Here is a 22907-nt window from a genome sequence, read left to right on the forward strand (position 1 = left end):
AGCTTTAGGAACTGGAAGTTTCATGGCAGGTCTGGGCTGAAGGTTCTTTGCAAACACTTCGGTTCACGGGGGGCACGTTTTGGGAACCTTTTTCTGTGTTTTCCACAGCAAAATAGGCACCAAATCTTTAATATATTTAGTTTTAACCAATTGACCGCAGCGTGGGGACAGCGACAGGGGAAACTGTGACTAACACAGTTGGTCCTGCAGCTTATTTTGGGTGTAAAGTGCACAAAGGTGGTTCTCCCTTTTCAGCCAGAAAATTCCTGTTATTCCATGTTCTCTGTGTCACCATTTTTGTGTTCCTTGCACAGCCCGGGCCGGGCCGAGCAGCTTCACTCCAACGTGACCTTTCCAGGGAAAATTCTGGTGGTCTTGGACCTTTTTCCTTTACTCAAAAGCTTTAGTTGAATTGTTTCAACGGATGCTTTTTGTCCCCCGGAGTGGATTTCAAGTCCAGTTCCGGGGTTGCTGTTTATTTTAACTCGTGATTTCTTCACAAAGGAAACGAGGTGTGTGTGTGAATTCCACCAGAGATCCCCCAAATGTGGTAGGTGGCCTTCCCAAAGTGGGAATTTTTTTTTTTTTTTGAATGAGACTGGACTCATTTAATCTTACTTTTCCCTTATTTTTTTGTTTGGGTGGGCTTTTTTCATGCCTTGGGGCTTTGTCCTGCAATTCCCTGGGTGCTCCAAAGCCTTCCCTCTGGCATGTCCGTGCTGGAGAACTGCAGGATGGATGCAGCCCTGCCCCTGGAAAGAGGGAACATTCCAGGGACATGGAGCAGCTGCTCAGTTTGGCTTCCCCGGGTGCTTTGTCCGTGTTTTGGCACAGTGGGAAGCACTGGGGAGGAGGGAGGATGGAGCTGGGACTCCGGAATCCCCAGATCCTCCCTTTGGCTCCCACGAGCTTTCCACGGCTCATTCCACTCCTTCCATCCCTTCCTCTGTGATTTTTTTTTCCATGCGGGAACAAACCAAGATCCTTCACTCCAGGCATTGGCAGGGGCAGGGCTGGGTGCTTTTCCCAAAAAAATCAAAATAAAAAAAACAGCCTCTCCCCCCTGGTTTGCCTTCCCAGCTCCCGGAGTCGCACAGGGCACGTTATTCCTCCCTCTTGTCCCTCAGGTTCCAAGCTTAGCGACCGCAGCGAAGCTGAAAAAGTGGGAATTCTTCCCACTGAACTAAACCAGTTTGTGTGTCTCACTGTCTCTGGATCTTCCCTGAGCAAACTGTGTGGGAACAGGTCGGTTTCATCCTCTTCTGTTGGAATTTGCACTTCGTTTCTGTTTTAAATCAACGGAATTCAGCTGTTTCCTACTAACTGCTCTAAAAATAAGGTTGTAAAAAAACCAGATCAGTTTTAGCCCTAGGTGCATTTGTTTTTCCTTTAATTTCTGTCAACCTCTTTCCCATTGTCCAATCCAGACTCCGGCGTTTCTGTAATTATGTATAAAGGTTTTATTTATTTAAAATTAGCTTAGTTACATTTTTAAATTTTAACACCTGGCTGGACAGTGTCCCATTAACGCATTGATTGTGTTTCCTTTGTCTTGTGTTAATAAATATTGATGCCTGGTTGCTCGTTTAGTCCTTCAAGATGCTGTTTCCATGAAGGAATTTTTGGTTTTTAAGGGGGGAAACGTGGGTTAAGGTTGATCCAGGGGAGAGGGAGGACTCATGAGTGGTTTATGTTTTTTATTCGTGTTGTTGAGGGGGGTCTGAGCCCTGAGGGGGTGAAGGGCTGGACGGGTGTCCTGGACCTGCGGCTTTGTGAATCCGAGTTTTTGGGAATCAGAGCTGGGGAAGGGGCTGGAGCAGAGGGAGAAGGGGCTGGAGAGCTGAGGGAGATGAGGGGGCTCAGCCTGGGGAGAAGAGGAGGGTCAGGGGGGACCTTCTGGCTCTGCAACTCCCTGTGATGGGGTTGGAGCCGGGGGGGATCGGGCTCTGCTCCCAGGGAACGAGGGATGGGATGAGAGGAACCAGCCGGCGGCTGGGTGGGCAAGGGCAGGGCGCTGGGATGGGGATCCCTCGCAGCTCAGGCTGGGAACACAACACCGGGAATATCGGGACTATCGCGACTTTCCCCTGCGGCGGCGGCGGCCGCCCTCCCGGCCGCGGGGTGGCGCTGTCTCCGCGGGCGCTGCCTGGCCCGGCGCTCCGCCGCGCCCTCTCTATGGTCCGGCCGGGCGGGGCCGGCGCTCAGGCGGCCGCTCTAGCCCGGCGCGCGCGCGCTCCGCGCCGCTGGCGCTCTATGGCGGGGGCTCCTCTCTATGGTCGCGGCCCGCCCCCCCCCCCCACCCCGCCGGCGCCGCTCCCCTGAGGCGGGACCGGCACCGGGGCCGCCACCGGCACCGGGACCCGGCGGCTCCGGCGCTCCCCACGCGCGGCCCCGCGGGGCTCTGAGGTAAGCGCGGGCTTGCGGAGGCCGCCCCGTCACCCCCTCTCTCGGCCCGCCCGCCCCTTCTCCCTCCCCTCGCTTCCCCCCCCCCTCCCCGCGCCGTCCGTGAGGGGACGGGCACAGGCCGCGGCCTCGGCCTCGGCCCGGCGGGGCCCGCGGGGAGCTCCGGCCGCGGCCGGGCCTGAGGCGCTGCTGCCGGGGCCGGGCCTGCTGTCCCTGGGGGGCTTTGAGGGGAGAAACGGGGTCTGGGGGTGACGAAGGGTCCCCTCCCGCTTCCCCCTCCCCGGGTCCCGTTCCCCCCATTCCCGCTCCCTCTCCCTGCTCCTTCCCCCCCACCGAGTCTTGGGAAGGGGGAAAGGGGAGTCTGAGGGTGAGGAGGGACCCCCCCCACCCCCAAGTCCCGTTTCCCCCCTCCCTGGGGGTGGGGGGGTTTAAAAGGGGGTCCCCCGGTGCCCCCCCAGCTCCAGTCGGTGCCGGGCAGCTCGTGGCGAACAGGAGCTTTCTCGCTCATTAAGGCGCCGTTTAATTAATGGCCGTCGGTACCTGCTCTCCCGGGATTTTTTTTTTCCCCAAATCGCGCTGGGGAGGATGTCGGTGCTCTCGGGGGGGGGGTTTTGCTCTCACAGCCCCTCAGATCCCCGGTGGAACAGGGAGGGTTTCGGGCTGCGGCTTTTGGGGCCGAAGCTCCTGGCAGGGACGTTCCTGTACGGGCTGGGGCGGGGGGAGTGGAAGAAAACACACGTGGAGTTTCAAGGAATATCTCTGTGTGTTTGTGGAGTTCTGACAGTTTTCTGGGTGAACAAAATTCCCCCAGGCGTCTCAGTTGCAGAATTAGGTAAATAATCTTTTTGCTGATTTTAAGGCACTGCAGAACCCCGAATTCCCTCAGATTACTTCAGTGTCACTGAAAAAAAAAAAAAACATTCTCAATCCCTTTGAGGAATTTGTAAATGTCAGAATTTGTCTCCTGTCACTGAGTATTTGAGAGCAAATGCCTTGTCCCATTTGTTCTTTGGCTTCCGACTTCAGAAAGCCTTTAAAAATATGATTAATTGGCTCTTACAGTATTTCAGTGGTGAAAACATCATTTAGGCCTTTCCTCTGCTCGATCTAAAAGAGCAAAACAGCTCTTGGTTCCTTCCTCTGATGCTCTTTGTAGCATTTTAGGGAATTCAGAGAATTAGTGAAAGTTGTGGGAATGAGATGTTTTGGGTTGTTTTTTTTTGCCACTCCTGAGGCATTTTGGATGTTCCTGGGTGGGGGGGTCACACTGAGGCCTGTGGGATTTGGGGGGGGGGGTTGTCCCTGAGCTTTGGGGTGAGAAACAAATCGTGCCCAGGATGAACTGTGACATTCCTGCTTCTGTTTGAAATCCCTGGCTGGAGGGAGATGATGCCCAGGATTCTGGGAGTCCCTGAAGTCCTTTCATGAGAATCCTCTCAGTTAAATGACTTTTGAGGTGCAGCTCCCTGGACACTTTGGTTTTGTTCCAAAAAACATCACCTGTACCTGTCTGACCCTAAAAAAGTGGGGTTTGACCAGATTAGGGCAATAATTATAAATTATAAATAAACCCTCCTGTCAGGACTCTGTGACTCTTCCTTCTCCCCAAGGTGAGCAGCTCTCTCAGCTCAATAAATCCGAATTCAGCTCTTGGAGCAGTTTCACCTGTGGTTGTGCTCAGGGATTTTCCCTTTTTGGTGCTTCTTGTCAAAGCTTGAGACCTGCAGGTTGAGGTTTTCCCTTGGAGCTTCCCTCTGCAAGCTGGTGGATGCCAGTTGCTGCCTCAGGTGCTCACAGGAGGCCGTTCCAATAGGAAATTCCCAGTTTTCCAGCCAAGTAAGGTGTTTCAGCAAGGTAAAGGCACTTGAGCCTTGTGAGACAGTCACATCCAGGGAGGAATTCCAGGGGGAATTCCCACCTTGCTGAGTCTTCTCATGGATATTGTTGCGCTCAGATGGATGGTGGATGAATAATTAAGACACCACAGAGCAAGCAGAGATGGAGTCAGCTCAAAAACCCCACCTTTCTAATGGGAAGTGCTTTATCTTTCACTCCTGTAAAGCAGCACTTCACACCCATCAGAGAGAGGGAGATCAGCAGAACCTCCCCGCGGTGCTGCTTTTGGGTGCTTTTATCGGTTTCACTGTTTCTCTGCAGGCTGGTTTGAGTCTTTCATGGGACGACGAGGCAGAGAAAGGGGTGACAGAGAGCAGGGGAGGGCAGGCTGTGGTTTGGCGCTACAGAAATGAACAGGGGGGGTTTTTGGGGCGCTGGAAATTCGGTGTCATCTTCGCCGCTGCTGGATTTCGGTTTGAGGGGCCCCGGGGTTGGGGGGGGGGGGCAAAGGTGGATTTTTTTTTTTTCCCCCTTATTAAAGCTAAAGCTGCATTAGAGGACAGACAAAGTTGTGTCCCCTGCACATGTTTGTCATGAATTCTGCTCCTCGTTTTTGATGTGGTTGATGTTTGCAGCCACGAGGACGTTGGGAAGCTGCATCACGTGCTGGGGAGGGTTTGGTCCGTGCTGTAGAGGACACATGGAATCACAGAGTCCTGGAATGGTTTGGGTTGGGAGGGACCTTAAAGATCATCCAGTGCCACTCCTGCCACCTTCCACCAGCCCAGGCTGCTCCAGCCTGGCCTGGGACACTCCCAGGGATGGGGCAGCCACAGCTCCTCTGGGCAACCTGTGCCAGGGCCTCCCACCCTCCCAGGGAGGAATTCCTTCCCAATATCCCACCTCTGGCAGTTTGAAGCCCTTCCCCCTTGTCCTGCCACTCCAGGCCCTTGGAAATGGTCCCTCTCCATCTTTCCTGCAGGTTCCCTTCAGGTCCTGGGAGGCCCCGGCGAGGTGACCCCAAAGCCTTCCCTTCTCCAGGCTGAACAATCCCAATTCTCCAGCCTTTCCCCGTGGCACAGCTGCTCCATCAATGTGTCTTGTACCACCCAAACACTCTTTTTATCCCTCCAAAGCCCTGATTTAGTGCCTGATCCGGGTGGTCCCGAGTGGGACCCCTGGGAGCTGAGGATGCAGGAACAGGACTCTGCTCTCCGTCGCCTTTTTTCCCCCCTCGGAGCGTTCGCTGCGGTTCAGCTCGGCAGGGAAAAATCAATGACTCACATTTCCACAGAAAGAAATGTAATTTCCAGTCTCATAGCAACTGTCCTTTCAACACTTTCAAACCTTCTGTGACAAAATGTTTAACACTCACCCATCAGCTTTTAATGCTCCAGGCTGGTCCGCCCACTCCCCCCCAGCTGAAACCTGCACTTGTGCATCCCTGAATCCCCCAATATCCGAGGGGGGTGGGGATGCTGGCAAGACGCTGAGCAGTTAAATATAAAACCTTAGACATGAGAGAGGTGTTGGTGACTGCATTACATGGAGACAGAGTGACTCTGGCAAGGCTTAAAATTCAAAACTGCGCTCTCTCTCCACTTGGATTCGAGTCCCTGGTTTGTTTCTGTACACCTTCGGATGGTTTAAAATAGGTTTGGCTGTAAAATCTCCTGGGAAATTCTCTTGCTTAGAGCAGGATATTCTTTAATATACAGAATCTCGGCTTTCTTCCTGGATCTTCCTTCCCACTGCCCAGAGGGCAGGGTGAGATGGGATACTGGGGAGAAGTTCCTCCCTGCGAGGGCCCTGAGGTTTCCCAGAGAAGCTGTGGCTGCCCCTGGATCCCTGGAGGTGTCCAAGGCCAGGCTGGAGCAGCCTGGGCTGGTGGCACAGGGTAGAACGAGGTGGCCTTTAAGGTCCCTCCCGTCCCAGACCACTGAGGGATCCCCTGTTAACTGCACGTCCCTGTTTTCCCCCAGCTGATGATGGAAGAGGTGCACAAGGGCAGCAGCAGCAGCTCCGTGACGCCGTCCCAGCCCTCGGCCGTACAAGGTACAACCCTCCAGGCAGCTCAGCTCTCTCATATTACCCAACAGGTAAAGCCTGGGCTGGATCTCAGCAAACATTTCAGGGCCTTCAGAGCCACTTTTTAGTGTGCCAGAAACCAAAGGTTCATTCTTAAAAGCACACGGAGAAGGAGAAAGCAGGAGGAGGTTGAGAAAGATGTGTTTGTTTGTTGGTGAACGGCGTCAAATTAATGAAAAAGTGTTAGAAAGTTATTTTTTGGGCTCGTACAATGCAGAATTGCAGCCCAGAGGTTGGGTTGGTTGACCACAGGAGCTGCTCAGGAATAAATCAGGGCCCTGCTTTCATTTTTTTTTCCTCAGGAAAAGCATTTCCAGCTCCTTTTGTAGTAACAGCAATGCTGGGTGTGCTGAGCACCATGGAAACACTTGGAGTTTAGCCCAGCATGAGCATATTTAATGTGATAAATCATATGAAGTTGGAAATGTGAGATTCTTCCTCCGAGATGACATCCCTGTCAGAGCTTTCACCTGAACCCCTCCAGGAGTCAACCCCTTTTGCTGCACCTGGGAGTGAATCCTTCCAGGAGGGTTTTCCTGGGAAACAGCAACGTTTTGCAGCTCACCCACTGTTCACCCTGTGGAGGCAGTTGGTGTTTTGATGCAAAATTTGGATTTAAGAGAGGAGAGAATATCAGCAGGTGTCCTGGGGTTGGTTTGCAGGCTGCTTTTATGCTGTTTTTATATATAGTTCTGAATGTCCCTTAATATTGTGATTTATGGTACAAAAAGTAGCCTGAGGTGGAAGTTCAGCTGTGTGAGTGTTAACGATCCCTTCATCTTCTCATTTATTTCAGATTAAATAAAGTAGTGAAGAAATTTGGTGAGGAAACTGATTATTTACTTACAGTCAACTTGAATTATTCTTGGTTTGTGAACATGTGAACAGTATCAGTTGAATTAAAGTGCAAGGATTTATGTGAGTTCGGTGTCCAAACTACAGACCCTCTAGGAAGTCGCGGTGTTTGCATCTTTTTAATCTCAATATGTGACATAACGTGACATATTTGATTTCCCCCAAAACCGAAGGAAACAAAAACCTGTTTCAGCCACTTTCACAGTAAGTGCTGCCTCAAAACTGTGCATCTTCACAGGTACTTTTGTGGTGTAATTATAATTAAAAGAAGCTTCTGCCTGTTCTGCACCAGCTGCGCTCCCCGAGCCCCGCGGCACAGAGGTTTTACTGATGGTTTCGGCTCTGTTGTAGATGTCTCTCAGAGGTTCTGCCCCCCTGACCGTGGTTCAGCTTCCTGGAGAGCAAGTCCAGGTGCAGGGAGTCATCCAGACAGCCCAGTCCTCCTCCGTGATCCACTCCCCTCAGGTGCAGACCGTGCAGGTAACCCCAGCAGGGCTTTCCAGCCCCAAACCTCGGCACTGCTGTGAGGGACAGAGAGGGATCCAGGGGCAGTCCTGTGGGACACAACATCCCTCCTTTGGGCTGGTGCTGAGATCACCTTTGGAGTTCCAAACAAACCCCAGCCCACAGCTCTGTGGCTGTGCCTTGGCAGACAGGGCGGTGGGGTTTGGCCCCCCCCAAGGAGGGGGAGTGAGTGAGGAGCGGTAGAATAATAATAATAATAATTCAGAAATGGGTTAAAGTGAGTCTTTGGGAAAGGTGGGCCCGAGCAGAGGGCTGAGCTGCTGCCTGCTCACCTCGTGCGCTCTGTAACTCCCTCTCAGAGGTGCCCAAGTCTCTGCTTGTGCCTCTTACTCACTGGCCACGTGGTTTTTGTGAGTCACTTGCGAGGGGTGCCCGGGGAGTTCCAGTGAGGCTGTTCCTGCTCCGTTCAGTCCCTGCTCCGTTCAGTCCCTGCTCCGTTCAGTCCCTGCTCCGTTCAGTCCCTGCTCCGTTCAGTCCCTGCTCCGTTCAGTCCCTGCTCCGTTCAGTCCCTGCTCCGTTCAGTCCCTGCTCCGTTCAGTCCCTGCTGCAGAGCCCTCGGGGCACTGGAGTTACACTGGGAAACCACTGCCCTGGCAGCTGGGCGAGGGAGGAGCTGCCCTGAAACACAGGAATTTGTCCCTGATCCTTGTCCCACACTCCTCTGCTCATACCAATCTGAACTGATAAACCATGGGAAGCAGAGCTGGCAGGGACTGTCAGCTGCCTCTGCTGGGACACCAGAGCAGGGACAGGAGAACACGTGTCGAGAGAAAGCAGTCGAGCCTCCGCCTCGGTTGTTGGTGCTCGTGTCTCCCTTAATCCCATTCCTTTTCCTTCCCCCTCCTGCAGGGTCCCACAGACTGGATTCTGTCCTTTTTTTATTTTTTTCCTTCCCTGTTATTTATGAACATCGTGGCCTTGTTGGGAGGGGAAAAAAAAAAGTACACCACGAGCGGTTATTTTTCACTGCAGATCGTGGGCTGCTCTGTCTGTCTCTGCAGCTCGGTGGGAAAGGCTTTTCCCAGAGCTCTCTGCATTCCTCTGGACTCTGCTGCTGGCACACAGATAAGAACAAATAAATACTGTGTTCACTAATAAAGAGCATCAGAGACAAAATAACACTTTGAGCTGGGTGAGCACACGGTAGAATAAAGAGAATCGCAGATAGCGCTTCTCACATTCACTCCCTGATACGCTGCTGCCTTAAACGTTGTTTTCCTTGGGCTCACATTCTCACCAACAAGCCCCACAGCTCCTCTGCCTACATAAACATCTGTGTTTGTGCATCACTGGTGTTCCTGTTCCCTCTCCCACCAGGTCTCTTCCTTGTCTGAGAGCGAGGATTCCCAGGACTCCTCAGACAGCATCGGCTCCTCGCAGAAGGCTCGAGGCATCTTGGCTCGCCGCCCCTCGTACCGGTACTGATGAGATGGGACACCCTTGGTGTCGTGTTTGAAACCAAGGGAGCGGCTCCTTTCGGTGGCTTCACATGCTCTGTCGACCTCCAAGTTGTTTGCTGTCCCTTGGAACGTGCAGTGGGGCTGTTCAGGCACTGAACACCCCGAGAGCTGCCAGAGGAAACTCTGACTCCACTGGCTGGAGATGGGCCTCAGCACGATGTCGTGCAGGGGAAAATGCGCATCAGCCGTGATCTTACTCAGCTGTATCACTTCACTGAAGTGGGCAGTGTAGCCAAATGTCAAACTCTTTTTTTTTTTTTTTTTTCCCCCCACAGAAAAATTTTGAAAGATCTTTCCTCTGAAGACACACGGGATAGAAAAGGAGATGAGGAAAGCCCCGGGGTCTCCACTGTCACCTCCATGTCCGTTCCCACACCCATCTACCAGACAAGCACAGGACAGTACAGTACGTCACCCGAAATACCTACACAGTTTTTATTCAGCTGGCCTCAAAATACAGGTTTTGTTATGTATTTGGTTAAGATGAAACTCAAAGGTTGGTTATTATCTAGCAGTCAGTAAAGTTAGTGCATAGAAATAACTGGTATCTGCAGACCTCAGGTAAACTCAGTGCTCTGTAATCTTAGTTTTTGCAGATTAGGACATTTAAGGCTGTCGGTGTGAAGCACCCAGCAGTGCTCTGTGCTGGATTTAACCCAAAATGTCAGCTCAGTGAAGACACTGATATATACAGAGAGACAGACATATCATAGACCACACCAAAAGGTTCCTGTGGGATCAGGGAGGCAGCAAAAGAATAGGATTTGTCCCTTTGATGGTATTCACTGTGCTGTCCCTGTCCCTTCCCCGCAGTCGCCATCGCGGCCAACGGGCTGCAGCTGGCGGGGCCGGGGGCGGACGGGGTGCAGGGGCTGCAGGCGCTGACCATGGCCAACACCGGCACCTCCCAGCCCGGCACCACCATCCTGCAGTACGCCCAGACCTCGGACGGGCAGCAGATCCTGGTGCCCAGCAACCAGGTGGTGGTGCAGAGTGAGTACCCCTGGGGACAGGGTCACCCCTTCAGTGTCCCCTGCTAACGCTGCCCTGTTCGGTGTCCCCTGCTAATGCCCTGTTTGGTGTCCCCTGCTAACGCTGCCCCCTTTGGTGCCCCCAGCTGTCCCCTAAAAATGCCCCCTTTGGTGTCCCCTCCTAACTCTGTCCCATTTCTGGTGTCCCCAGCTGTCCCCTCCTAACCCTGCCCCATTTCTGGTGTCCCATTGTCCCCTCCTAACCCTGCCCCATTTCTGGTGTCCCATTGTCCCCTCCTAACCCTGCCCCGTTTCTGGTGTCCCCAGCTGTCCCCTCCTAACCCTGCCCCGTTTCTGGTGTCCCCAGCTGCCTCTGGGGACATGCAGACGTACCAGATCCGCACCACGCCCACCACGTCGTCCCTGCCGCAGACGGTGGTGATGACGTCCCCGGTCACTCTGACGTCGCAGACCAGCAAGACGGACGACCCGCAGCTGAAACGGGAGATCCGCCTGATGAAGAACAGGTACGTGGCTGCCCCCGGGCTCGCTGAGCTTGCTGGTTGTGCTGCACCCGCTCCCTGGAGCTTGGGAGATTCAAAACCACGGGAGATTCTCACCCAGACTCGCTCCCTGGTTTTGTTCCTCCCTGCAGCTGAGCTGTCTCACGACTGTAACGTTCAGAAAACAGATCTAAGGTGAGCAATCGCGCTCGTGTGTTGCAGGGAAGCCGCCCGGGAGTGCCGCAGGAAGAAGAAGGAGTACGTGAAATGCCTGGAAAACCGAGTGGCGGTCCTGGAAAACCAGAACAAAACTCTAATTGAAGAACTGAAAACTTTGAAAGATCTTTACTGTCATAAAAGTGTGTAAGAAAGGAAGGTAAAAAAGCCTTTGGGGACTGGTGAAATTTCAGAGGAGACTTTTTTTTTTTATACTGAATTTTTTAAAACTAGATGAAAGGTCAAAACTGAAACTTTTCTACCTAGATTTCACAGCTCAGAGACTCTGTAGATTTTATTTACAACGTGTTGGTGACAAAGTACAAAAAGGAGACAAGAAAACCTCACCAAAATTCCTGCTGGCACAACTGGAAACTGATAAAAGTCAAGATTGCAGCTACAGTGGAAGGACAGTCACGTGTGACGAGGCAGGTGATGAGAGTTTCTTTGAAAATTCCTACCAGTACCTCTAATAATGGAGGCAAAATTTGGTTCCAGTGAAAACGTGGATGAAATGGAATCCTTGCCATAGCTGACATTATTAGTAACATTTATAACCAGTGTATGTTTTGATTTCTTACTCTTTTTTTTCAATCCTTTTTCCTTCAGTTACTTGTCTGTAAATATTTTTATTTTAACCTGTAAGTTGGTATTTACAGGTGCAGGTGATACAAAAAAAAAAAAAAAGAAAAAAAAAGAAAAAGCTGATACTTTGCTCGAGGTATAAATTATGTTTTTTCCTCTTTCTCAGATGGCAGTTTAAAAAGTTAGGATGATTTTTATCCATGTTTGCTGTGTTTATCAGATTTGGGAAGGATCTGCAGAAGGCAGCCAGAAGGCCTGGTCCTGGAAATGTCTGAGGCACAGGAAATTGTGTTGATTTTTCTCCAGGCAATTCAACACATCCGTGATTTTAAAGCACAGTGTGGTGGGGACAAGGACTGATGACAGAAAGTCCTGAAGAATTTCCGAAATTCAAACTTCTGGCAGTTTAATTTCACAGGAGTTTTGTTCTCAGTTCTGGGCACGAGAAACATCAATCGTTGAAAATTAAATTGTGTGGCTGATCACATTTACAATTAAACACTCAATGCTTGTCCTGGCTGGGGATTCTCCTGGGCTTTGGAACACGAAACCAAATAGAAGAGAAATGATGAAGTGAAAAATGGAAGATCTATACCAAAGGGTTACGAGGTTCTAGTTTCTGGTTTATTGCTGGAAGAAGTGCAAAATTACCATTTCCAGCCTAATTTTGTAAGGTAGGAGCTATTATTTTGCAAAGTGGTGGTGTCTTTGTAAGCAAATATTCTATTGCAGACAGGGAGATGGTCGGTATATTTTGTAGCTAAATTGTGATCTTTACAAAACCTGAAATTGAGTTTCTATACGTATTTTGACAGTTTATATATTTCATTTTAGTAACCAAATGAAATATTTTGTGAACCAGATTTTCAAGGATATATTTTTATGGATAGTACAAAGTCAAATGAGATCCTCTTTGGTGTAGGAGATATTTGAATTAATTTTGTATGTCTGTGGGCAACTTGCAAAAAACAAAAAATGGATCCTAAAGAGTATTGGGGGAAAAAAAAAAGAATAAAAAAAAATAAATCAGGGCTTTTTACTCCCCACAGTTGACAGTATCTGCACATTAGGTCTGATTGTGTCAGAGAGTTCAGTTTGTACAGTTTTAGTTTGTTTCGGGCGAAAATCAAAACGTTTGACACGATCAGGACTCCCTTTTGGGTGGGGAATCTCCGTCCTTGGAGATCCCCAGAGCCACCTGGGCAGGCTGTGACCCTGAGCAGGGGATGGGACGAGGGGACCCCCAGAATCCCGTGACAACCCCCCCTCTCCACAGCTGGGATCGAATCCCAGTCCTGCTCCCCGTTCTGTCAGCGGGAGCAGCGCTGGGGGCTGTGCTGTCCCAAGGTGTCAGAGAATCCAGGTGGAATTCCAAGCCGTGCTCCCTCCCTGGATGTGTGATGCTCATCCCACGGTCAGTCAGGAGTTTTCATTCTGCTCCTTTGGGAATTCATGGACTGGTAGCGAGCAGATTCCTCTTTGCCGTGAGGAACCTGCATTCCACAATCTCCTGGTTAGTGGGTCATAAAAGGGGGTGTTTTTCCTGGAGTTCCTAAATCTCTGGTGGTTCTGGACACAAGTCCCGAGGCGGCTCCTTTAGGCCAGGCTGGAGTGTGACTCCTGGTTGCCATCCTGCCAGGAAGGAGCTTTTTGGCACATCAGAAACAAGGCTGGGGAGGTCCTGGCCTGAGGGAGCCGCTCCTGGAGAGGTGTCAGTGCCTGCTGTTCCTCTGGTGGAAGTTCAGGAAAAACGAGCAGCGTGGAGTGTGAACCTCCAGGGATTTGGGCCTTTCCCCTCAGGTGTGTTGTGTTACCTGGAACGTGTCAGAGGGGGTTTGACCTACAGTTCTGAACTTACCTGGGAGCTCCGTGGTAGCTGATCCTCACTGTGTGTTCTCCTTTTCCTTTTGCAATGTGGAGTCATAATAAACAAAACCCATCAAGTGTTGAGACTGTAGAGCCGTGGTGGCCAGTTCTGTGTCCAACACCTGTCCTGCTGCCAGGCACACCAGGAGTCAAGTTTTATCCTCTTAAAATAGTGCGTTGGAAAAGAGCAGCTGATTTTTTTTTTTTTTTTTTTTGTCACGGGAATATTAAACAGTAACACGAGTTTCGCTCTTTAATCTCTGATTATGAAGTTCTTAATTTGGGTTTACTGTAAAATCTCGATTGTAAAGAGTAAAATCTCACTCCTGAGGGTAAGAGGTGGCAGCACCCAGTGCTGTTCTGCTGGTTGGTTCCAAACAGTCCGTGCTTTCCATGATGATTTGTAAATATTTGTTGAAACAATAAATGGTTGCAAATTTTGACCTTGGTAAATAAAGTCGCCAAAATATTATAATTCTGATGGTCCCTATTTATTTTTAAGCCGCACAGAACTGCAGTGGTGCTGTCTGGGTGGAAATACCTGTGTGGGATGGGGTCACAGGGTGGCCAGGAATAATTAATTGTCAGTTTTAGCGTGACAGGTGCTGTTTCATCTGCTAAAACTCGTGAGCTGCAGAACAACTTCAACCTTTCTACAGGGGGGGTTTTACCTCCTTGGATTTCGATAAGCTGAGCCACAGCAAAGGTTTGGTTGATTAGGTGGTTAATTAAAACCTTTGTGTGCTCTGCTGTGCTTACCCAGCAGAGGGAGCATCTGCCATCCACAAGCCCTGGTGGCATCACCGAGCATGTTTAACCTTCTGGTGGCTGGAAAGGCGCCGAAATAGGGCGGGAGGAAAGTGTTGCCAGCTGATAACACCCCTATATTCGATTTTCATCAGCAGGGCCGAGGCTGTTACCGTTTCCTGTGCAGTCAGTGTGGATCTCAGAGGCAGGAAACCAAAAAAAAAAAAAAATACAATTGCAAAGACAACTCTCTAAAAAGTCAGTGCACGTCCTTTGGCTCTTGGATTTATTGGGAGTCAGGAGGGAGCTGGTTCTCCCAAGCTTGCCCGGGCGGGGCTGAGCTCCGCGATGGTTTGCCCCTCTAGAAGGTCTGTGTGAGCAGCGTGTGTGCCACGGTCAGGAGGAGGGTGAGCGTGGTGCTCGTGGGTTTTGGAGTCCTGCTGGTCAGCTTAAGCTTTGATTTGATCCATGCCCTGTACTGGGACAGCCGGACGTAGATCCCGGGGTATTTGGGGCGGCCGCAGCCGACGCCGAAGCTGGCGATGCCGATCAGGTAGTACCTGTCGGGGTGGTAACACACCAAGGGGCCCCCGCTGTCGCCCTGCAGGTGAGCACAAAACCCCGCTAAGGTGGGAGTGCAGAATTCAGGCAGTGATAAATGCATTTTTTTTTTAACTTCAGGCGGCTCAAGTTAACTGACAAAGTTGATGGTAACGTGGGCAGTAACGTGGACAAGCCAAGGTAAATGTGGTGACGCTGGATCAGAGTCCTTGAGGTGGGAAAAGCTCTCCAGGGTCACTGAGCCCACCCTGTGCCTCATATCCCCACCTTGTCCCCCAGCCCAGAGCACCAAGGGCCACATCCAGTCCTTCCTGGGACACCTCCAGGGATGGGCACTCCAAACCTCCCTGGGCAGCCCCTTCCAGTGCCTGACCGCCCTTTCCAGGAAGAAATTCCTCCTGATTCTGCTCAAGACACTGCCCTGACCAGAACCCCAGGCCTGCACTGCTTCAGTGTCTTTAAAGTTCTGTTGTTTTCTCTCTGCACCTTTTCATGCCAAGCCTTGTCTCCCTGAACTTCCTCGCTCCTCAGGTGACTGGGGAATGTGGTGTCCACACAGTGTGGAAGCACCAAGACACATGGTAAGGAACACAGATCCTGATTCTTGGCCATGTCACCTGCTCAGGGAAAACTGCTGAGGGAAGCGGGAAGTGTATCAGACAAAGCACTCAGGAATACATTATGGGGTTTAATTATAAATGTCTCCATGTCCCAGCCGGTGCTGCAGCTTCTGCCAGCGCTTCAGACCCGAGAACGGGCTTTTCTGAGGAAGAGGTGGTGATGGCTCAGCACTGGAATGAAAGCCCTGCCACATCCCTGAGCCATGTCCAATGCCATATATAATTTATTGTCACCTGTGTGGCACAAACTCGTTGCATTCTTTAACCTTTCCCTTTGTGCAGCATTCACAGACTCTTTCCACAGTCCTGATGTCACCAAATACATCCCCGAGATAACTTTTGCATCGCGACCGCCGTCCCTCCCCTCTTTCCTGACGCTTCCCTTGCCTTTGGCCTGTTCTCCAGTGGGTATTTCTGCCCCTTGGGTGGCACCCTGGCAGCCCCCACCCCTCTCACCTGGCAGGTGTCGGTGCCCCCGGCCCAGGCGCCGGCACAGAGCACCCTGTCGTCCATGAGCCCCGCGTAGCCCTCAGAGCTGTTGCACAGGCTGGGAGGGAGGATTTCCACCCGGGCTTCCTTCAGCACAGGGGAGATTTTACCTGCAGTGGAGGCAGAATTCAGCAAGGTAAGGTATGCTGGGGGGTGTGGGGAGCAGTTCCTGCTGGGCTTCTTTCCCCCATCTCGCCAGCCGGGGCGTGTTCCTGGACGTGTCCAGACATGGATGTGACCTGGATCCTGCCTGCTCCCGGTGGGTTGGGACTGGAGTGGGTTAAGGGTTTGCACACTTGGGTTTGATGGACATTTTGCAATTTTTCCCCCAGAAGAGGCATCAGTGGTAACACACCTGCCTCGCTCCAAGTGTCAGGGGTGACTTAATCAATCCCAAAAATTCCCACGCACCAACTGGCATCGAGTTTGTGCCCAGTGGGATTAAAGAGAGAACTGGAAGGAGTGTGTGTAGTCATTCACAAATCCCTGAGGACCCCTCAGTTCACAACACGCAGCATCAGAACTGTTGCTTTTTGATAAAAAAGCTGTTTCCAGCAGACCACCTTGAGCTGCCCCACAAAACCTGAAAGTCAGGTGAGTTTATTTTCCTTTTTCTCACGTTACACTTGGAAGAAAGGCTGGGGAATGTATTTCCTGGTGGCTGCAGCTGTGTGGATCTAACCTGGCTGGGGTGGAAAACCATCCCATCTGGAAGCAAATTCTCACTGCAGGGAGTTTAATGAAGTTGTGTGAGGGGACCAGAACCGTAATCCAGTTGGAATGACGGATGGTTTGGGGTGGGCAGGGGCAGAGGGGAGCTGTGCTGGGGGCTGTGGGGCTGGGAAGGGGCAGGGGGGAGCTGTTCCTGGGGCTGTGGGGCTGGGCAGGGCTGTTACCCTTCTCAGCAGTGCGGCCCCAGCCGCTGACGTAGCAGTCTGTGCTGTTCTCCAGCTGGGGCTGCAGCGGCGCCGGGGGCAGGCAGATGGGCTGGATGTGCAGGCTGGACTGCACGGCCGAGCTCAGCTCGAACAGCGCCACGTCGTTCTCAAAGGTCTCGCTCTTGAACTCCGAGTGCACCAGGATCCTCCTGATCCTCCTCTTGGCCGTGTGGGGGCCGTGCCGGTGCAGGTTGTGCAGGCCCAGGACGGCTCTCCAGAAACACGGGTTCCTGCGGGGGAGCTCGCGTTTTAACGGGGGGTTTTTTAGGGAATGGGTTGGGTTGGGTTGGGTTGGGTTGGGTTGGGAGGGACCTTAAAGCCCATCCCATTTTCCCCACCCCGACATGGACAGGGACACCTTCCACTAGACCAGGTTGCTCCAACCTGGCCTGGGACACTCCCAGGGATGGGGCATCCTCTGGGAAATGCACTCCAGGACCTCCCCACCCTCGCAGGGTATTCCCAGTATCCCCCTCTTTGGCTCATGCACCTTTAGGAATATATATTGAAAATTCCCTAGCCAGTATTTTCTGGAACAAATCTGCCTCGTTCCCACTGTGTCCCTGGGAACACTTGCTTTGCCTAATGCTGGTTATGGCTGTTAAGGAAAAATTCAGGTTAATGATTTACGCTAAAACTTGGATTTTCCCTCCCACCCCATCTCAGCAGAGGCCACCAGGAGATATTCTTCTGAAAAGGCTAAAAACATGGATTTATTTTGCAGAAAGGAAGGAGGCTCACCCCCACAATGCTTGGAAACACTCTGCTTGTACCTAGATTAGGGAAATCCATTAACTAGAAGTAACAATAAATGAATATAAAATTTAGAAAGAGGGTTGGAGTCATTCAGACCTAATTTCTTGTCAACTGTGTTGAAAAATAATCTTTACTGGTGTTAAGTGGGATTTGAATTTGGCCTGGGATGAGCTATATAATTAAGATTAACCTCCAAAGTTAAGGTAAAAATTAAATTGGTAATTTAAAGAGGCATTGTATTGCAAATAAATGATTGTTAAATTCATTTAAAGAAGCAGAAAGCTGATGCAACAATATGAAGGATGAAATTCCAAAGTTCAGGGATTTTACAGTTCACTTTCCCTCAGGGTCATGGTTGTGTCAACACAGCCGATGGCAACTGGTCCAGATTGTGCAAGTTTGGCAAGGGCCACAGTTGAAAGTCTGTTCTGAGCAGTTGTGAAAAAAAAAAAAACAACAAAACACCAAAAGAACAAAAGCCAAGGCTCATGTCCAGCTGCTTGTCACCAACACCCCCAGGGCCTTTCCTGATGGGCCACTTCCATCTGCAGAGACAAGCAGGACTCTGGCAAGTCCTCCAGCGACTGGAACTGGAGGGATTGTGGCCCAAACATGGGAGATTGTGGCCTGAACATGGGATATTGTGGCCCAAACATGGGAGATGGTGACCCAAACGCGGGAGATGGTGACCCCAGTTGCCCCCAGCCCAGCTGGGCCCCCCTGTCGTGGCTCAGCCCTCTCCGTACCTCCTGCCCTCGACGCAGTGCCCGGCGGTCAGCACGGCCCTGCGGCTCAGCAGGACCCCCCCGCAGAGGTGGATGAAGCGGACGCCCCCTCGCAGGACCTGCAGGCTCACGACCCACGGCCACGCGCCCTCCGGGGCCTCGTGGCCCCCCACGATCCAGGACGTGGCTCTCCGGGCCTGGGGCGGCTGCTGCTGGCACTCTGCAAAACACAACAGGGGGCAGGGGGGGGGGGTAGGGGGAAAAACGGAGCTTTTTTTTGTGTGTGGGGGGGGTCTGGGTATTATTGGTTGGGTTTTTTGTTGCTTTGGGGTTTTGGGTTGGTTGGGTTTTTTGGGGGGGGATTTTTTAAGGTGTTTTGTTGTTGTTTTGTTGGATGTTTGGCTTGGTTTGGGTTTGGTTTGGTTTGGTTTGGTTTGGTTTGGTTTGTTTGTTTTTTTAATCTCCAGCGTTTCCACAGCACAGGAAGGAAGTGGAGCTGTTCGAGCAAGTCCAGAGATGCTCCAGGATGATCAGAGGGATGGAGCAGCTCTGCCATGAGGAAAGGCTGGACAATTGGGATTGTTCAGCCCGGAGAAGGGAAGGCTTTGGGGTCACCTTATTGTGACTTTCCAGGACCTGAAGAGAACCTGCAGGAAAAGATGGAGAGGGACCATCTCCAAGGGCCTGGAGTGCCAGGACAAGGGGGAAGGGCTTCAAACTGCCAGCAGATTTTAGATGGGATTTTGGGAAGAAATTCCTCCCTGTGAGGGTGGGAAGGGCCCTGGAATGCATTTCCCAGAGGATGCCCCATCCCTGAAAGTGTCCAAGGCCAGGTTGGAGCAACCTGGGCTCGTAGAAGGTGCCTCTGCCCATGGCAGGGGGTGGAACTGGATGGTCTTTAAGGTCCCTTCCAACCCAAACCATCCTGGGATTCCAGGACTTCTTAGCTGGTATAAAATACGCGTCTCTATCTTCCTGAGGTGTATCCCTTGCACACGAAATTGGCATTACTCATCTCGAGGCGCTGCTGTGCTGCTTCGCGAACCCCTCAAATACAGGCGTAGCCGAAAAAGTTTCTCCGCGTGTCCGTGGGGACACCCCCTGCCCACCACACACACACACACACACACCCACCCCACCTCCCCTCAACCCCCGGCCCCCTCACGCCCTTCCCCGGCCCCGGTTGGGTCCCGGTACCCTCGTCGGGGTCCTTCGTGGCCGCCCCCCCGGGCCGGGGCCCCTCGAGCAGCAGCAGCAGCAGGAGGAGCAGCAGCAGCGGCACCGCGGGCCGGCCCCGCCGCATCTCCGTCCAGGGGCGAAGATGGCGGCGGCGCCTGAGGGGAACCCCCCCCCCCCTCACCCACCACCACCCTGCCCCGGGGGGAACGGCCGGTGCCGGTGTCCGAACGGGGCCGTTGGGGCGGCGGGGACGGCGCGGGGAGAGCGGCCGGAGGGGAGTTCTGCCCTCAGGGACCGACCCTGCCGTCCTCCCTCAGGGACCGGCCCTGCCCGCCCTCCCTCAGGGACCGACCCTGCCCGCCCTCCCTCAGGGACCGACCCTGCCGTCCTCCCTCAGGGACAGGCCCTGCCCGCCCTCCCTCAGGGAGCCTCTCCCAGCAGGTGCCGTTCAGGGGGGGCTCACCCTCACCTGGGCAAAGTTTTAGGGGGTCTCGTTCTCACCAGGGCAAAGAGCTGGGGAGGGGTGTGTCTCACCCTCCCCTGAGCGAAGGGTCAGGGTTTGGGGGTCGGGGTTTACAGGGGTTCCATCGGGAGGAACAGGGACGGCCGTGAGGGAGCGTGAGGAGGGGACGGGGGGGGGTCTGATGGAGCCCCGGCCGCATCCCAGGTGGGGAACACCCAAGGGAATCCCACCCCACAGTTAACCAGGCACGGACAGCAGTTCCCTTCCATTAATACATTTATTTTCCTGTCTGCTGGGCTGGTTTATGTTCTCCTGGGATCTTCCGTGGCAGGGTCAGCAGTGCCAGGGCTTCACGAGGGAAACGGCCTCCAGTTCCACCAGGGGAGGTTTGATTAGAGATTAGGAAAAATTTCTTCATGGAAAAGGCTGTCAGGCACCGGAACAGGCTGCCCAGGGCAGTGGTGGAGCCACCATCCCTGGAAACGTTAAAAAAATATGTGGCACTTGGGGACACGGGTTAGTGGTGACCACGGTGCTGGTGCTGGGTTAACTGTTGGACTCTGATCCAAAAGGGGAGTTCAACCCGACCAATTCTGTGATTCAGGGACGTTCAGAAAACAGACCCTCTCTTCTCACTTAATTCAGTTCCTGATTTAAGTCCTTCCCCGTGTCACCGAGACAGGGACGTGCTGAGGAGCCTGTGCCGTGCTGGGTGTGCTGGTCACGACGAGGAATTTCGGGGGGGACAGGGAGCAGCCGGGCAGGGCAGGGGTTACTTCACCCCGTACCCCACGATGTGCGGCTCGATGGGCGTCCAGGGCAGCGCAAGACTTATGTGTTGTACCTTCAGCTCCGAGAACTTGGCCTCTTCCAGATTCTTCCAGAGCTCTCTCGTGAGGCAGCATCCAGCAAAGACGAGTTTCCAAGTCGGGAAGCAGACCTGCTGCCAAAAATACTTCCAGCTGGAATGCTCGGCGGCCACGTGCTCCAAGAAATAGAAGGCTCCTCCCTGGGAACACAGAGTCTCTTACAGTGAGTGTGGGGGTCATGCTAAGCAGCTCCCACCGTCCTGTCCCTTCCCTTTTCCATTTCCCTCTTCTCCTCCCTGTATCAGTTGGAATTATTAAAAGCAGAACACATGCAGAGATTCAAAGAGCACAAAGAATCGACTTATTTGATCCCTCTTTTGTTCCAGCAATAGCTTGTTAACAGCTTTGTTTCAGTTAGTTGCTAACAGGACTTTTTTTTCCAAAGGAAACCAAGAGAAATGTGTAAATGCTGCTCCAACCCATCGGTTTTTGACAACCCGCAGGATTGTCTTTCAAACTGACAAAGAGCACATTTTAGATGGGATATTGGGAAGAAATTCCTCCCTGTGAGGGTGGGTTTAATCTGCAGCCCATGAGCATCTCCAGGGGAGAAGGTGTTTAATTAGACTGGCCTGCTCATACAGGTGGAGCAGCCCCACTTCCCAGAGGCCGAAGCAGTTCATTTAAAATCCAGACTTTCAGCCTCGATCAGAACTTCCCACCCAGGGAAAGTCAGGTGAGTGGGAAGGGACAGCACCACATTCTGCTTTAAACGATGGGCTGTGAAGTCATTTTAGTTAGCAGAGCGTTGCTCTTAGGCTTTTACTTCTAAGACTAAACCGGTCTGACCAGTCCCGCGTGCCGAATGGTTGCAGGAACCAACCCGGCTCTGGTTTTTAAGATCAAAACCAATTTTTTATACTTTTTCCCCCCCCCTTTCCTCGTGGCAAGGTGCCTCTGGAGCAGATGACAAAGGTAACTAAGAGGCCCAGTGCGGGTACTCACCGGCCGGAGCACCCGCAGCACTTCCCTCAGGGTGCTGCTCACGCTCTGGACCGAGCACAGCACCAGGGTGCAGACCACGACGTCCACGGAGCCGCTGGGCACCTGGTGCAGGTCCTCTCCTGCGGCCACCAGGAACCGCTCGTAGTGGAGGTGCTGGTTCTTCTTCATGTTCTTGGTGAGGCTCTCCTGGAAGTTGGGGTTGATGTCGCTGCAGGTGACTCTGCAGCCCGACGGGTAGAACTGGAAGTTGCCGCCGGCGCCGGTGCCGATCTCCAGCAGCCTCAGCTCCCCCGAGGGGCTCCGGAAGTCGGAGAGGTTTCGGAACAGCTCCAGCTTGTGCTTCTTGGACTTCTTGTCGTGAACGGTGCTGATCTTGTCCAAGATGAAAGGAAAAAACACCTTCCTGCAGAAGGGCTCCCACAGGCCCAGGAAGGACAGCAGGTAGACGGGGAAGGCGAGCAGCGCCAGGCAGGTGCGGAGGAGGAGGACGCTGGCCCCGGCCTCTGCCATCCCCAGCGCGGGCAGAGGATCTGCACGGGGCACAACAACTCCTCCTGTGTGTCAGAGCCCTGGGAGCTCGGGCAGAGCTGCCTTCTGCTCTCCCTGTGCTCTCCAAGCGCGTTCAGCTCCTTTTGGACGGTCCTGCTGGACTCTTTTCTCCAACTGATTTCCAAGTCCGGTCACAGGCGAGGACGGAGCAGCGGCCGAGCGGTGACCAGAGTGTCCCAACTGGCAGGGGAGGAGCTGCCAGTTCGTTCCCAAAGCGGGACAAACTGGGCAGCGCAACTGTGCGTGTAACCCCTGGCCAAGCGTCTCCGAGTGCCCTCTCTTGGCACTCGGCAGTTCCAGCACGGTCGCGTCTCTTAAAGCCGCCTGTGCTGCCCTGGGGGAGCTGCAGGGAGCTCAGCCCGGCTCTGGAGCTCTCTAGGAGTCTCATTAGGGGTTTGGTTAAAGTCTCAGTTCAAGCACACTTGTCTGGGAGTTGATTTTCCTCCCGGTGTGAGCAGCTGGGTGAGCTCAGCAGCTCCATCCTCTCTCCGAACTGAGCTGAATCTCTGCTGAGAAGAGTTTTCAGTTGGAGGACACCTTAAATCCTCTGGTATGTTGGAGCTGGCTCCGGGAGCTGCTGCCGTGGGTGATCTCCCAGACCTTCGATGGGAGTGGTAGGCACAGATAACGCAGTGTATTAATTCGGTAGTTGCTTTGTGCAGCGTGTGGAGTTTGGGGTTTATTGACCTAAAGTCGAGTCGACACCGGCCCACTCCAGAAAACTTTGTCAATTTTGGGGGTTGCCAGAGCTTTCCAAA

The 22907-nt window shown here is 52.8% G+C and overlaps 3 protein-coding genes across 4 annotated transcripts; 1 reads left to right on the forward strand and 2 right to left on the reverse strand.

The window, feature by feature from the left end:
* Window positions 1-2323: 2323 nt before the first annotated feature.
* On the forward strand, window positions 2324-12017 carry ATF1 (activating transcription factor 1). Of its 2 annotated transcripts, XM_027907098.1 has the most exons (10): window positions 2324-2406; window positions 6222-6338; window positions 7534-7662; window positions 9025-9125; window positions 9443-9573; window positions 9981-10160; window positions 10506-10665; window positions 10864-11017; window positions 11125-11522; window positions 11562-12017. In XM_027907098.1, exons 2-8 carry the CDS (start codon window positions 6225-6227, stop codon window positions 11006-11008), a joined length of 960 nt encoding a protein of 319 aa, XP_027762899.1. In that variant the 5' UTR covers window positions 2324-2406; window positions 6222-6224; the 3' UTR covers window positions 11009-11017; window positions 11125-11522; window positions 11562-12017. The 2 variants fall into 2 exon arrangements, with proteins under 2 accessions (XP_027762899.1, XP_027762901.1); XM_027907100.1 differs by lacking the exon at window positions 2324-2406 and having other exon boundaries at window positions 6222-6294; window positions 10864-11522.
* A 1998-nt stretch (window positions 12018-14015) lies between these two features.
* On the reverse strand, window positions 14016-19515 carry TMPRSS12 (transmembrane serine protease 12). Its single transcript, XM_027907101.1, has 5 exons — window positions 19342-19515; window positions 18166-18364; window positions 16622-16893; window positions 15693-15835; window positions 14016-14656 (listed from the first exon to the last, which is right to left on the reverse strand). The coding sequence occupies exons 1-5, from the start codon at window positions 19445-19447 to the stop codon at window positions 14417-14419; spliced, it is 960 nt and encodes a 319-aa protein (XP_027762902.1). The 5' UTR covers window positions 19448-19515; the 3' UTR covers window positions 14016-14416.
* Window positions 19516-20410: 895 nt separating this feature from the next.
* Window positions 20411-22411, reverse strand: METTL7A (methyltransferase like 7A). The gene is made up of 2 exons (XM_027907102.1): window positions 21601-22411; window positions 20411-20795 (listed from the first exon to the last, which is right to left on the reverse strand). Exons 1-2 carry the CDS (start codon window positions 22108-22110, stop codon window positions 20559-20561), a joined length of 747 nt encoding a protein of 248 aa, XP_027762903.1. The 5' UTR covers window positions 22111-22411; the 3' UTR covers window positions 20411-20558.
* Window positions 22412-22907: the final 496 nt, after the last annotated feature.

Source organism: Empidonax traillii, unplaced genomic scaffold (assembly GCF_003031625.1).
Source record: "Empidonax traillii isolate 1590-97213 ecotype Southwest subspecies unplaced genomic scaffold, ASM303162v1 scaffold1401:size261456, whole genome shotgun sequence".
Classification (NCBI taxonomy): domain Eukaryota; kingdom Metazoa; phylum Chordata; class Aves; order Passeriformes; family Tyrannidae; genus Empidonax; species Empidonax traillii.